This window comes from Pollachius pollachius (assembly GCF_949987615.1).
Source record: "Pollachius pollachius genome assembly, chromosome: 5".
In the NCBI taxonomy this organism is placed as follows: domain Eukaryota; kingdom Metazoa; phylum Chordata; class Actinopteri; order Gadiformes; family Gadidae; genus Pollachius; species Pollachius pollachius.
The window spans coordinates 13,989,920-14,003,990 of record NC_136938.1 but is presented as its reverse complement, the minus strand read 5'-3'; the positions used below and the strand labels follow the sequence as shown (position 1 = coordinate 14,003,990).

Below are 14,071 nucleotides of genomic sequence, written 5' to 3'. Positions count from 1 at the left end.
GTTTGCTTGGTTAGCATTCCCTTTCCATTGGCCGCTTCCATTGACTTGCTTTTCAGAAGCCTTACCTTTGCTCATGTGAGTGTTAGACACTTTTTATTACTTTCCAATGTGTTCCGAATAGCCGCTTTTCAAAATGATTGTCTGTTACATCACAACAAGATTGTAGTTTGTCTACACCAGACAGATAATTCTGCACTATTTTCTGCACTGTGATTGTTAAATACAAGTTATATTATCTGCTGCTTCTGGCTGGGTACCCTATGTGAAAGTATCTGGTCAGCGATGCTCACAGGTTGCCTCATAATAATTGGCGAATACATTGCCGTAATATCTTTATTTTAGACAAACGACAATCCTGTTGTGTTTTGAATTGGTGACTATTTTTAACACTTTGTAAAATAATTTAAAGTGTATTCCCCACACATGAACAAGAGTAAGGCTACTGTAACTCTGCAAGCCAATGGAAGCAGGTAACAGAAAGCAAATGCTTACCCAGTAAAGTCCTCTGCTGTATGTCAAAGGATGAATTTGGACTAATCTGAATCTGGGTAAGACAGGCAAAAGCCAATTCACAGATATCGCGGCGCTAACTATTGATGCAAATAGTTTTTCTCCTAGCTTCGTGCTGATATGTTGCTAATGCACACCCTTATTGGTGTGCAATATAGCATAGTTGAATGGTGCCTGTTTCATGTTCTTCATCTCAAGCTGCAAAATCCTGGAAGGACTGGCTTTTAATGTGATCTTCCCATGACGTCCTATAAATGAATCCTATTTTAATTAATTAATATTTTTCAAACTTGTCACAACAGGTGTATGCATGGGGCTGTGGTGCCTGTTTGGGCTGTGGCTCTTCTGAAGCAACCGCTCTCAGGCCAAAGCTGATTGAGGAGCTGGCTACCACCAGATTGGTGGATATCTCCATAGGGGACAGCCACTGTCTGGCCCTGTCACACGGTACAGCCATATAAATCCAACACAGCACAACTTGACATTAAAGGACAATTCCGGTATTTTGAACATTGAGCCCCCGTTCTGGTTTGTCTAGGAGGAAATAGAGTGGTTAACACCGAAATTTTGAATATTGGTCCTGTCTCGGGTATTTGGCCAATTTCGAAATGCCCCTGCCTGCTTCACAATGGCTGGCTATGTGCATTCACAAAACACCCCTAAACGTTCGTTTTCAGAAATGTGAAACTCATCGAGTGGTTAGCGGTGTTCCTTGATGTTCCTAATCAAGTATCTTAGCGAAATACCGTTTCCGTCGTGTTTTATTTGGCATTTTGTAAATCCATTTAAACGGAAACCGGACCGGAACCGGAAACGGAAAGGGGGCTGGTTGAAGTCTTTTCGCTCGGTTCTAGCCCTACTGTTGATACGGAGAACCGACTGCCAAATAAAACACGACAGAAACTTTCGCTACGATACTTGTTTAGTAACATCAACGAACACCACCAACCACTCGATGAGTTTCACATATCTGAAAACGAAAGTTTATGGGTGTTTTGTGAATGCACATAGCCAGCCATTGTGAAGCAGGCAAGAGCGATTCGAAATTAGCCAAGACAGGACCAATATTCAATATTTCGGTGTTAACCACTCAATTTCATCCTAGGCAAACCAGAGAGGGGGCTCAATTTTCAAAATAACGGAATTGTCTATTAACACATTTGCGTCTTAAAGGGATGGGCCGAGATATCAGAATAAAACCATTCGAATCTTGTTGTTTTTTCAGTGACACTTAATTGGAGATGCTACTATTGGAACACATTGGATATCTTTGGAAGTAATTCAAATGTATTGGCTTCTCTGCAAGTCAGTGGGAGCAGCTAACACAAAGCAAATGCTTACCCAGACAGGCAAATGCCACTTTACAAATATCTTGGTGTATCTCTTTAAGATCTGCACTCAATGTGATGAACATGTGATAGGTCTTTTATGTTCCTCACAAGCATGGTTGTCTATTCATGACAAACAACCTTATATAGAATTGAAGGAATTTTAATACACATGTCAAAATATTGTCATATCCAACTCATTGACTGTTGATGAACTTGAGGTTGAAAGTCATTGCACAACAGTCTAACTCCTGCAGTGATTAAGGAAGTATGTCAAATGTTTTACCTAGTGGGATGTATTTATCTTGTCTAGACAATGAAGTTTATGCATGGGGGAACAACTCCATGGGCCAGTGTGGCCAGGGGAACTCTACCGGCCCGATCACCAAGCCCAAGAAGGTGGTCGGACTGGACGGGGTCGCAGTACAGCAGATCTCAGCGGGCACTTCCCACAGCCTGGCCTGGACTGCCCTGCCCAGAGACAGGTCAGCCGCATGGAGAGTAAACACTGACTATGTCCTGCCAATCCCTAACGACTTTTTACAGAGTGGTCTGGTCTAAACTCGATCACAGAGCATTTATTTTCTCACTGTTCTCTGTTGTTTTATTGTTTTATATGTTTTATGTTTTTTGTATTTTTAATGTTTAATTGTTGGGGTCCAACATTGATATTATTCTACATGTTCACTTAATGCACCACAGGCAAGTGGTGGCGTGGCACAGGCCCTACTGCGTGGACCTGGAAGAAAGCACTTTCTCCCACCTGCGCTCCTTCCTGGAGCACTACTGTGACGGGATCAACAGTGACGTGCCACCCTTGCCCTTCCCCTCTTCCAGGTGGGTAGACCGTTCTGCCCTGTAGCTGTTGAGCACCGGCAGCAGCCCTGCTTGCTGGCATACTGACTGGGCTTTCTCCCGAGTGGTGCAACCTGGTTAGCCAAGCAGTTTCATAATTGGAGTCCCATAAACACTGTTTGTGCAGAAATGAGGCTCCAACGCTCGCTGGACTGTATCTTACTTGATTAACATCTGCCCCCAAGGAGCAGTATTGGGTCACTAATTTGGGCAAATACAATTGAATGCAAACTTTCAAACAACAACTGCACTTTCACGCAGAAAATAATTGTATACATTTGAAAATCTAAATGGCAAGCACAGTATCACTTAACTATAATTTAATTCTAATTTATGTTGCTGATATGAAACCTGAATTTCCCTACAATGATTGTTAAAGGTTAATTTGATATTATCTTAAAAAAATGCATATTAAAATTTAACCTAATACTCATCGTGACGTTTCCTTGACTTGGCAGAGAGCATCAGAACTTTCTGAAACTCTGTCTGCGGTTATTGTCCAATCACCTGGCTCTTGCCCTGGCTGGGGGTGTGGCAACCAGTATTCTGGGTGGTCAAGCCAGGCCTCTGCGCAACCTGCTCTTCAGGCTCATGGACTCATCTGTTCCAGATGAGATCCAGGAGGTGAGTGAGACGGACACACTTTTTTATATCCCTGTGAGTGACACAGTAAGATACATTTAAAAACACAATAACCGTTAAAACTGACATGAGACGATTGATAGTTTCCAAACCATCCAGCTCCTGCCTTTAATACAGAGGCAGGAGCGGGATCAATAAGAATAGATATTCTCTATTCTTATTGATCGTTTCACCTACAGTGAATGAGGACTATGCAATTTTTGCCAAATTACACACTAATACAACCTCTTAAATCTTACCTGCAGCTTCATTTAAATTTCTGGGTGAAATCTGGTTGGTACATGGAGTGATGGTGTGAATGTGTGACTGTGTATTTCCCGGCAGGCAGTTATTGAGACCCTTTCGGTTGGGGCCACCATGCTGCTGCCCCCCCTCAGGGAGAGGATGGAGCTGCTGCACGCGCTGCTGCCCCAGGGCCCTGACCGCTGGGAGAGTCTCTCCAAAGGACAGGTGAGGTAGCCCTCCAGTGTCCTCCAGTTCAGGGGCCCTCCAGTGTCCTCCAGTTCAGGGGCCCTCCAGTGTCCTCCAGTTCAGGAGCCCTCCAGTGTCCTCCAGTTCAGGGGCCCTCCAGTATTCTCCAGTTCAGGGGCCCTCCAGTGTCCTCCAGTTCAGTAGCCCTCCAGTGTCCTCCAGTTCAGGGGCCCTCCAGTGTTCTCCAGTTCAGGGGCCCTCCAGTGTCCTCCAGTTCAGGAGCCCTCCAGTGCCCTCCAGTTCAGGAGCCCTCCAGTGTCCTCCAGTTCAGGAGCCCTCCAGTGTCCTCCAGTTCAGGGGCCCTCCAGTGTCCTCCAGTTCAGGGGCCCTCTAGTGTCCTCCAGTTCAGTAGCCCTCTAATGTCCTCCAGTTCTGGGGCCCTCCAGTGTCCTCGAGTTCAGGAGCCCTCCAGTGTCCTCCAGTTCAGTAGCCCTCCAGTGTCCTCCAGTTCTGGGGCCCTCCATTGTCCTCCAGTTCAGTAGCCCTCTAATGTCCTCCAGTTCAGGGGCCCTCCAGTGTCCTCCAGTTCAGGGGCCCTCCAGTGTCCTCCAGTTCAGGGGCCCTCCAGTGTCCTCCAGTTCAGGGGCCCTCCAGTGTCCTCCAGTTCAGGGGCCCTCCAGTGTTCTCCAGTTCAGGGGCCCTCCAGTGTCCTCCAGTTCAGGAGCCCTCCAGTGTCCTCCAGTTCAGGGGCCCTCCAGTGTCCTCCAGTTCAGGGGCCCTCCAGTGTCCTCCAGTTCAGGGGTCCTCTAGTGTCCTCCAGTTCAGGGGCCCTCCAGTGTCCTCCAGTTCAGGGGTCCTCTAGTGTCCTCCAGTTCAGGGGCCCTCTAGTGTCCTCCAGTTCAGGGGCCCTCCAGTGTCCTCCAGTTCAGGGGCCCTCCAGTGTCCTCCAGTTCAGGGGCCCTCCAGTGTCCTCCAGTTCAGGAGCCCTCCAGTGTCCTCCAGTTCAGGGGCCCTCCAGTGTCCTCCAGTTCAGTAGCCCTCTAATGTCCTCCAGTTCAGGAGCCCTCCAGTGTCCTCCAGTTCAGGGGCCCTCCAGTGTCCTCCAGTTCAGGGGCCCTCCAGTGTCCTCCAGTTCAGGGGCCCTCCAGTGTCCTCCAGTTCAGGGGCCCTCTAGTGTCCTCCAGTTCAGGGGTCATCTAGTGTCCTCCAGTTCAGGGGTCCTCTAGTGTCCTCCAGTTCAGTAGCCCTCCAGTGTCCTCCAGTTCAGTAGCCCTCTAATGTCCTCCAGTTCAGGGGTCCTCTAGTGTCCTCCAGTTCAGGGGCCCTCTAATGTCGCAAACACCCTGGTTTGGGCAAATGTTAGTCGGACCCGCCGGAGCTGTCGGGGCTCCCGGAGGGTAGAGTAGAATATCTTGTAGAACACAGCCAAAACTGAGCGACCACAAAACTAGCATATGTAGTTGAAATTGGAGACTTCATCCACTTCTTGAAATGATTTTTAACCTTCCTCATCATTTCTGAAACTGTTTTTTTTCTCATTTCCATCTGGATACTTTTCAGCAAAGGCTGTGTTGATTCTGGAAATGTCTTCAAAACATTTGACTTTTTTTTGTTTGACAATTTGTTACCACATATTAAGCATACTGGTAAACCAGTTTGGTCAGCAGTGAAAGCAGATTAATCTGCCCACGTAGCATTAAACGCTCAGTCTTCTTCAGAAACTTTTATTTTCTTGGATTTATCCATTGTTGGAGGTCGAAAAGCTAAGAAAAACACGAGCTAGCGGATGTTGCACATCGACGGTAGTGACGCATATTTTGAGCGACAAATTTATCACGTTTTATTATAATGTTACAAGATCACCATTTTATTTTATAAAAAATTATAATTACATAAAAAAACCGAATGACCTAGAATGCATTCATTGAAATTTAATATATTTTTTTATTGGAGCCACATGGAGCCGGACCAAAGGGATAAAAGAGCCTTATATTGAATCATATACTGTCATCACACTTTACCCACGTAGTACAAAGGCCCACTGCTAACTTGCGCTTCCGCAAGGTATTTTATAAAGATAAACCGTTGTTGTTTGAGCCCTTCCTCAAGTGTGTGTGTGTGTGTGTGTGTGTGTGTGTGTGAGACAGAGGATGCAGCTGGATATCATCCTGACCAGTCTGCAGGACCACACCCACGTGGCCTCCCTGCTGGGCTACAGCTGTCCCGGCGATGGCCCAGAGGCTCTCTCCTCCGTCCTGGGCTTCAGTGGCGCCCAGGAGCCCTCTTTCGGCAGCGCGGCCAGCCACCCAGACACCCACCTGGCAGAGATCCTGATGAAGACCCTGCTAAGGAACCTGGGCTTCTACACCGTAGGTCACAGGGCCACTGTCCTAGGCGCAAGGTGGTCGACCGCCAAGATCATTGCGGTGCAGTTAGCCCTGTTAACCAAGTAGTGCAGTGCAGCCTCTATCTCAAAAATGCCATTACAACAGTGGAAGGGTGGCTCTTTTTTTCATTGGGTATGGACATCTTTGCAGTTAAGTTTTAGTCTTGTTAAACTTGTTATCTTCTCAGCTTTGGGTGCAGTATAGGTTCACAATGTCAAAGACTGATTACGATTCTGCTTCATCTGTACATTACTTATCATTAGTCCGCCTCACGTCTCATTTGTATGGACCCTTTCCAAAGAAGTCATAATAGGACAAATAAAGGTGTCGCTCATAACATTAATTACAGTTCTGCTACTTTTATGTACCTAGTTTAACTATTAGCGACACCTGTGCTTTGTCCTACGATGACACATCTGTGAAATGGGTCTATTGCACCCTCTCAAGATGAAATCAGTAACACCATTGGACCATTTACATAAATGGACCAGTTATGCTTATTTTCATGCAGGCTGTCAGACTGTTGCCCTGTAGCCTGATCTATACACAGAGTGAATGACGTTTAGATTATTTCACACTTTTGTATAATATCAGACATAATAATATACGTAAAATATATATACAGTGGGGCAAAAAAGTATTTAGTCAGCCACCAATTGTGCAAGTTCTCCCACTTAAAAAGACGAGAGAAAAAATCCAGAAAATAACATTGTCTGATTTTTTTTTAAGAATTTATTTGCAAATTATGGTGGAAAATAAGTATTTGGTCACCTACAAAACAGCAAGATTTCTGGCTGTCACAGACCTGTAACTTCTTCTTTAAGAGGCTCCTCTGTCCTCCACTCCTTACCTGTATTAATGGCACCTGTTTGAACTCCTTATCAGTTTAAAAGACACCTGTCCACAACCTCAAACAGTCACACTCCAAACTCCACTATGGCCAAGACCAAAGAGCTGTCAAAGGACACCAGAAACACAATTGTAGACCTGCACCAGGCTGGGAAGTCTGAATCTGCTATAGGTAAGCAGCTTGGTGTGAAGAAATCAACTGTGGGAGCAATTATTAGGAAATGGAATACATACAAGACCACTGATAATCTCCCTCGATCTGGGGCTCCACGCAAGATCTCACCCTGTGGGGTCAAAATGATCACAAGAACGGTGAACAAAAATCCCAGAACCACACGGGGGGACCTAGTGAATGACCTCCAGAGAACTGGGACCAAAGTAACAAAGGCTACCATCACTAACACACTACACTGCCAGGGACTCAAATCCTGCAGTGCCAGACGTGTCCCCCTGCTAAAGCCAGTGCATGTCCGGGCCCGTTTGAAGTTTGCTAGAGAGCATTTGGATGATCCAGAACAGGATTGGGAGAATGTCAGATGAAACCAAAATATAACTTTTTGGTAAAAACTCAACTCGTCGTGTTTGGAGGAGAAAGAATGCTGAGTTGCATCCAAAGAACACCATACCTACAGTGAAGCATGGGGGTGGAAACATCATGCTTTGGGGCTGTTTTTCTGCCAAGGGACCAGGACGTCTGATCCGTGTGACGGAAAGAATGAATGGGGCCATGTATGGTGAGATTTTGAGTGAAAACCTGCTTCCATCAGCAAGGGCACTGAAGATGAAACGTGGCTGGGTCTTTCAGCGAGACAATGACCCCAAACACACCGCCCGGGCAACGAAGGAGTGGCTTTGTAAGAAGCATTTCAAGGTCCTGGAGTGGCCAAGCCAGTCTCCAGATCTCAACCCCATAGAAAATCTTTGGAGGGAGTTGAAAGTCTGTGTTGCCCAGTGAAGGCCCAAAAACATCACTGCTCTAGAGGAGATCTGCATGGAGGAATGGGCCAAAATACCAGCAGCAGTGTTTGAAAACCTTGTAAAGACTTACAGAAAACGTTTGACCTCTGTCATTGCCAACAAAGGGCATGTAACAAAGTATTGAGATGACCTTTTGTTATTGACCAAATACATATTTTCCACCATAATTTGCAAATAAATTCTTTAAAAATCAGACAATGTGATTTTCTAGATTATTATTATTTTTTTCATTTTGTCTCTCATAGCTGAGGTATACCTATGATGAAAATTACAGGCCTCTCTCATCTTTTTAAGTGGGAGAACTTGCACAATTGGTGGCTGACTAAATACTTTTTTGCCCCACTGTATATATTTTACGTTGTAGTTAAGGCGGCAGGCTTGTGTTCGCTAAGCTGTAAAGTGCAGTGGGAAACCCTGGTGTGCATTGTATCCTCAGGACCGGGCCTTTGGCGAGCTGGAGAAGAACAGTGATAAATTGCAGCAGGGCATGTCCTCCTCAGACAGCAGCCAGCCTGCGCACCTCCACCAACTTTTGTGCTCCCTGCAGAAGCAGCTTCTGGCCTACTGCCACATCAACTCGGTGAATGAGGTTGGAACACTGACACTGGCTGAGGGCTCTACCATCCTTTTAGGGTCCCGCAACATGTTATGATATCATATGTTGAAGAACCCCACAATAAGTGTGTGTGTGTGTTTACAGAACTCGAGCAGCGTGGCTCTGCTCCACAAACACCTGCAGCTCCTGCTGCCCCATGCCAAAGACATCTTCTCCCGCTCGTCCGCTCTTATTAAGGAGAGCTCCTGGAACGGCAGTATCAGGGAGAAGCTACAAGGTGAAGGGGAATGTTGTTACTGGCTCTTAGGGAGAAGCTATAAGGTGAAGGGACTGTTGTTGGTGGTCCTCACTGAGAAGCTATAAGGTGAAGGGACTGTTGTTTGTAGCTCTTGGGGAGAAGCTACAAGGTGAAGGGACTGTTGTTAGTGGTCCTCAGGGAGAAGCTATAAGGTGAAGGGACTGTTGTTGGTGGTCCTCACTGAGAAGCTATAAGGTGAAGGGACTGTTGTTTGTAGCTCTTGGGGAGAAGCTACAAGGTGAAGGGACTGTTGTTAGTGGTCCTCAGGGAGAAGCTACAAGGTGAAGGGACTGTTGTTAGTGGTCCTCAGGGAGAAGCTACAAGGTGAAGGGACTGTTGTTAGTGGTCCTCAGGGAGAAGCTACAAGGTGAAGGGACTGTTGTTAGTGGTCCTCAGGGAGAAGCTACCAGTGAAGGGGAATTTTGTAGCTGGCTTCCAAGGCAGGGTATGGGTTCTTCGTTGTATGGGTTCCCATGCTCTTTATTTTCTGTATTTTACTAAACGTGACCTCTGCTTGAATTGTCCCCTTGTCACCACCACCTACAGAAGTGATCTACATGTCGGCAGCAGGCAGTATGCTCTGTCAGATCATCAACTCTCTGCTTCTGCTGTCCGTGTCTGTGGCCCGGCCTCTGCTGGGCCACCTGCTGGACCTGCTGCCTCCCCTTGACCACCTCAACCGGCTGCTGCCTGCTGCCTCCCCCCTGGAGGACCAGGAGCTGCATTGGCCCCTCCACGGTGAGAACGACAGCACACAGGCTGACAAAGCCCTGGTTAATGGGACCATATTTATGATCAGGACCCGAAAACCTACCCTTATTTTAGAATACAACCCGGGACTGTGTGATCAAACCATTGTAACTGTCTCTCCTGGCTTCACTAAAATATCTGTTCCGATCCCTTTGTCGTGCCAAATCTGTAACAGATGTTTTAGTGAATCCAGGGGAGATGGTGAGGTTTAATCACCCATATTAGCCTTTCAAATCGAACAGCACATTTTCAATGGTATCGAATTGAGTTTTGTCGACCTTTGATACTTGGCCATCTGACTTTTCTTTTTTCTTGATCTTCCTTTTTGGCCAACCCCTGTGTTGGGGGTCAAGGCACCCCAGACTTTGCAGAGCCTGCCATGGGGGCGTCCCTGGCCCAGCCAGCCCTGTCCTGGGTGTGGCTGGTGGACCTGGAGAGAACGGCTGCACTGTTGGTGGGCCGCTGTCTCGGGGGCATGCTGCAGGGCGAGCCCACATCTCTGGAGGAGCATGACACGGACTACTGGCTCAGAACGCCCCTGTTCAGCAACGGCCTGGAGATGGACATCAAATTGTTGGGTAGGAGGAATGTTGGATATATTGATTTTCTAACCCATCCTAAAAAAAAAGAATTGACTTCGCCTTTACTGTAGCGAATCATGAAGATTGAATGCAGAAAAAACTTTTTTAAGGCTTGCTTTTCTGTGTTCCCACCAGACCCCTGCATCACCTCCTTCCTGGAGGCAGCACTGTCCGGCAACGAGGAGCAGAAGCCCCTTGACTGCACACTGTGTCCTGACCTGAGCGTTCTTGCAGACTTGGCTCTGGGCTCCACCAAAGAGCCTAGCAACAGCCTCTGGGTCAACATGCAAGACTATGCACTCAGCAAAGGTCTGTGTTTGGGACTGGACTCTGGACATCTATGCGTACCTTGTCTTGCAGTACCCTACAACACATCTATATGTGCCTTGTCTCCCAGTATCTTACAAAACATCTATATGTACCTTGTTTTGCATTAACTTACATCAAGTTTAGGGTTGGGTATCACCACGGATTTCCGCTGAAACGATTAGATTTCGATGTGATTTAATTTGCGATTTGATTCAATATCGTTTTGGTTACGGAATTTTCAGTAGCAATATCATTTTGCTTGGATGTGAACTAGATTCTCATAGAACTAATGCTGTAAATTGTACAAGGTGGTGCTAAGCTGGTGTATTATTAAAAATACAATATGCTTACATTTTATCTTATTGGTATCTGTACAGAAGTCAAGTAGTGCAACAAGGAATGTAACAAATACCATATTAACCATGTATACATATCTTCAGTGCATTATAAACGACTCTTAATTTGATCAGCAATCCAGTGTAAATAAATGAGATGAGAGATACTTGTGAAGCTAGATTGAGTGTACATGCGAAACAGTCAATGAGAAACCGCCATAAATTCCACATCGCAGACCATGTACTTAACCATGGCCGAGATAACCACCATTGCGAGTCTTTAATTGTTGTAGAAGTGAGATGTCGGAGAACCCAATGCAGTCATTTATGGGTTCATAATATCATCCAGAGGCGCACACAGCTTTAGGCTGTGATATTATAGACTTCAGGGAGTGATCGCTGATAGTTAGTCACGACAAAATATCAAGCAAAATTCACAGGATTCACGTGAATTGAACGTGTTCACAGGGAAAAGGCTTACATTAAAAGATCGCTCATGGGATTTTATTCATAGATATCGGAACATTCAAATGAAGATTGATTTTAATCATAATATCGATTATTTGAACCCAGCACTAACTAAGTCTATTTGTTCCTTGTCCCGCCGTAGCGTTGATCACATATATATGTACCTCAAGACCTTGAAATGGCTGACAATGTTTGTGATATCAACTCTATAGCGACTCTACAAATAGCCTTGCTGTGGCGTCTCTTGTTGCAGACTGGGACAACGCATCTCTCAGTAATGAGTCTCTGTTGGACACGGTGTCCAGGTTTGTGCTGGCAGCTCTGCTGAAACACACAGCGCTCCTGGGACAGGCCTGCGGAGAGGGAAGGTGAGTAAAAACAAACGACATTAGGCGATATAAACATTTACATTTTTAACTTTCCCTGCTGTTTTCGTATTATTTCATCATATCTAGAATATGTATTTTTTTGATAACATAAATTATGGTGTTTTTTAAATGGTCCTTCAGGTAAAGTACCATAGTGACTCTGGCCCGTCTCGCTGTAGCTCCGGTTGATCAGCCATCCTTTCTGTCTCATTAGGTACCAGCCGTGTAAGGCTCTGGCAGAGGTGTACCGCAGTGTGTACAAAGTACGAAACCGCCTGCTGGCGTGTAAGAACATGGACTTCATCCAGACCCGTTCCTCCTCGCGAGAAACCCGAGTGAGTGGGCAGGGGACAACATGCACATCGTCAACGTCGCACTGCCTTTGCCATGACTCCCCTCGCACAGGGTGAGCCCCCCGACCTCGGTGTGACGCCTGCTGCTCCCCTACAGATCTCTGAAAACCAGGACTCTCTGGAGGCGGACCCCCAGGAGTTCTCGTTCCAACACACCATCGACGAGGTGGAGGAGCGGGAGGAGAGGGAGGACCGCGAGAGGGACCAGGGCCACCAGGAGCAGGACGAGGAGGAGGAGGACCGGGACCACGAAGTGATGACCGCTGGCAGTAAGTCCCCCGGAGCGCCTGCCCTTAGGCACCTTGGCAGTAGTGCACTTCCTCAGGGTCGACGCCTCCAGCATGGACTGGTGTCTGCTTTATTGTCATTGTTCCTCAGATGTGGAAGATTCCAACTAAAATGAACGTTATTTTACAGTTTTTTTGCAATAGCAACAAACCCAGGTCCAGTTATTCCTTCCTGCTCTGTCAAATTCACACATTATTAAGCTTCCTCTGTGCAACAGGATTAGCTGGACCTGCTAAACTATGCCTTGTGCTCTGCATGCCTCGCCTTGACAGCCCCGACTGTTGCAGGTTTTTATTTTCTATCGTACTTTAATACACTGCATGCACATGCATATTCCACAAATCTCCCAAGAGCTATTGAGATATTCAAGAGAAATACTGGATATAGTTGTTCCTGGCTGTTGCTGACCTGGGCTGTCTTTTTCAACTACGTTAAGGATTATTTTGGCGTCCCATTTAACAAGTGGCGCTACACGCAGCCTATGTTTGTTCCCTAAGCTTCCCTAACCCTTTGTTTGGTGCGTGTGTGTGTTTTTGTGTGCGTTGCACGCCACAGAAATCTTTCAATGTTTCCTCTCAGCACGCGAGGCGGCCCGCGGCCGCGAGAGAGAGAGGGCCAGCAGCGCCGGCGCCGGCGCCGGACAGGGCCCCTGCCCCGGCCCAAGGGGGGGAGAGGAGGAGGCCCCCGGCTCCCAGGAGGAGAGGAGGGGCAGCGCCGGGCCCCCCGAGGGCCAGGACCTTTACACAGCCGCCTGCAACTCAGTGATCCACCGCTGCGCCCTGCTGCTGCTGGGGGTGAGCCCTGTCCTGGGCGACCCGAGCAGGCAGAGCCTGGAGCAGGAGCAGGTCCAGTCAGCTGGCGGGGGAGCACAGGAGGGCCTGATCTTCATGACCAGGTCAGCTCAAACGCGTAGCATCCCCCCCGGTCTCATTCGGAAGGGATGGTTTTCTAACGACAGAGTTCCTCATTGAAGATGGTGGTGGACACATGCCGTGAATACATTTTCTTGTGACATTTTTATTTCACTTAATTTTACTTTGAAATTGCCTAGTATTTTACACAGGCTGTTATTTCTATTTATACATGTTGAGCAAATAATATAAGTTGTATAATGTTAGGACAATATAAAAACTGGTACTTTCTAATTGTAAATACAGGGTAATTTGCCATACAACGTAGAGCTCAACTATCTATCTTCTACCATGATAATAGACGATGCAAGCATTTCACTTTAGAAAAGCCATACTGTGTGTGTGTGTGTGTGTGTGTGTAGGAGTGAGAGTCTGAGTGCGGAGAGCCACTCTATGCAAAGCAGTCCCAGCTTCAGGTTGCTCAAGACTCGGAGCGAGTCAGACCTCTCCCAGCCCGAGTCAGACGAAGAGAGTTACGCCCTGGTAGGAAATACACTTGATGTATTCACAACTGTTGCAACATACGTACCACAAACACAGTACCTTTTACACAGACACACATTTGTGGACTTTATGGCAATTATTCTGTTTCACTGGTGGCTCATGATTGTTGTTATTCATGTTCATATGACATAGTAGAAATGTCATCTCTTTCTCTCTGCATGCCCTGTAGGTATTTGTTGTGTGTGAAAGCCATGATGACATGATGATTTGTCTGCTTTCTCTCAGAGTGGCAGGAGAAATGTGGACCTGGACCTGGCCTTCTCTCACAAAAAAAGAGGTAGTGTTATAAGCACCTTGAATATAATCTAAGATTGTAGAGTGATGATGAAGACATACATGTTGGCGTTGTGTTATTCTTGATTCATGTTGTTTTTGTCCATCGATTTCTGT

General features: G+C 46.7%; 1 protein-coding gene across 14 annotated transcripts in view; it reads left to right on the top strand.

Annotated features, from left to right (window-relative positions):
- The window catches only part of herc1 (HECT and RLD domain containing E3 ubiquitin protein ligase family member 1), an 88,973-nt gene that overhangs the window by 15,769 nt on the left and 59,133 nt on the right, over positions 1–14,071 (top strand). For 13 of the 14 annotated variants that reach the window (XM_079736056.1, XM_079736052.1, XM_079736053.1 and 10 more), the window contains 17 exons: positions 813–957; positions 2,152–2,323; positions 2,541–2,675; positions 3,152–3,317; positions 3,660–3,785; positions 5,894–6,115; positions 8,397–8,549; positions 8,661–8,793; positions 9,361–9,552; positions 9,918–10,142; positions 10,281–10,454; positions 11,511–11,625; positions 11,840–11,960; positions 12,076–12,247; positions 12,822–13,161; positions 13,540–13,660; positions 13,907–13,958. In XM_079736056.1, coding sequence (XP_079592182.1) covers positions 813–957; positions 2,152–2,323; positions 2,541–2,675; positions 3,152–3,317; positions 3,660–3,785; positions 5,894–6,115; positions 8,397–8,549; positions 8,661–8,793; positions 9,361–9,552; positions 9,918–10,142; positions 10,281–10,454; positions 11,511–11,625; positions 11,840–11,960; positions 12,076–12,247; positions 12,822–13,161; positions 13,540–13,660; positions 13,907–13,958 — 2,764 coding nt within the window. The remainder of the gene's footprint in view (positions 1–812; positions 958–2,151; positions 2,324–2,540; positions 2,676–3,151; positions 3,318–3,659; positions 3,786–5,893; positions 6,116–8,396; positions 8,550–8,660; positions 8,794–9,360; positions 9,553–9,917; positions 10,143–10,280; positions 10,455–11,510; positions 11,626–11,839; positions 11,961–12,075; positions 12,248–12,821; positions 13,162–13,539; positions 13,661–13,906; positions 13,959–14,071) is intronic. The other variant, XM_079736047.1, reaches the window with a different exon arrangement.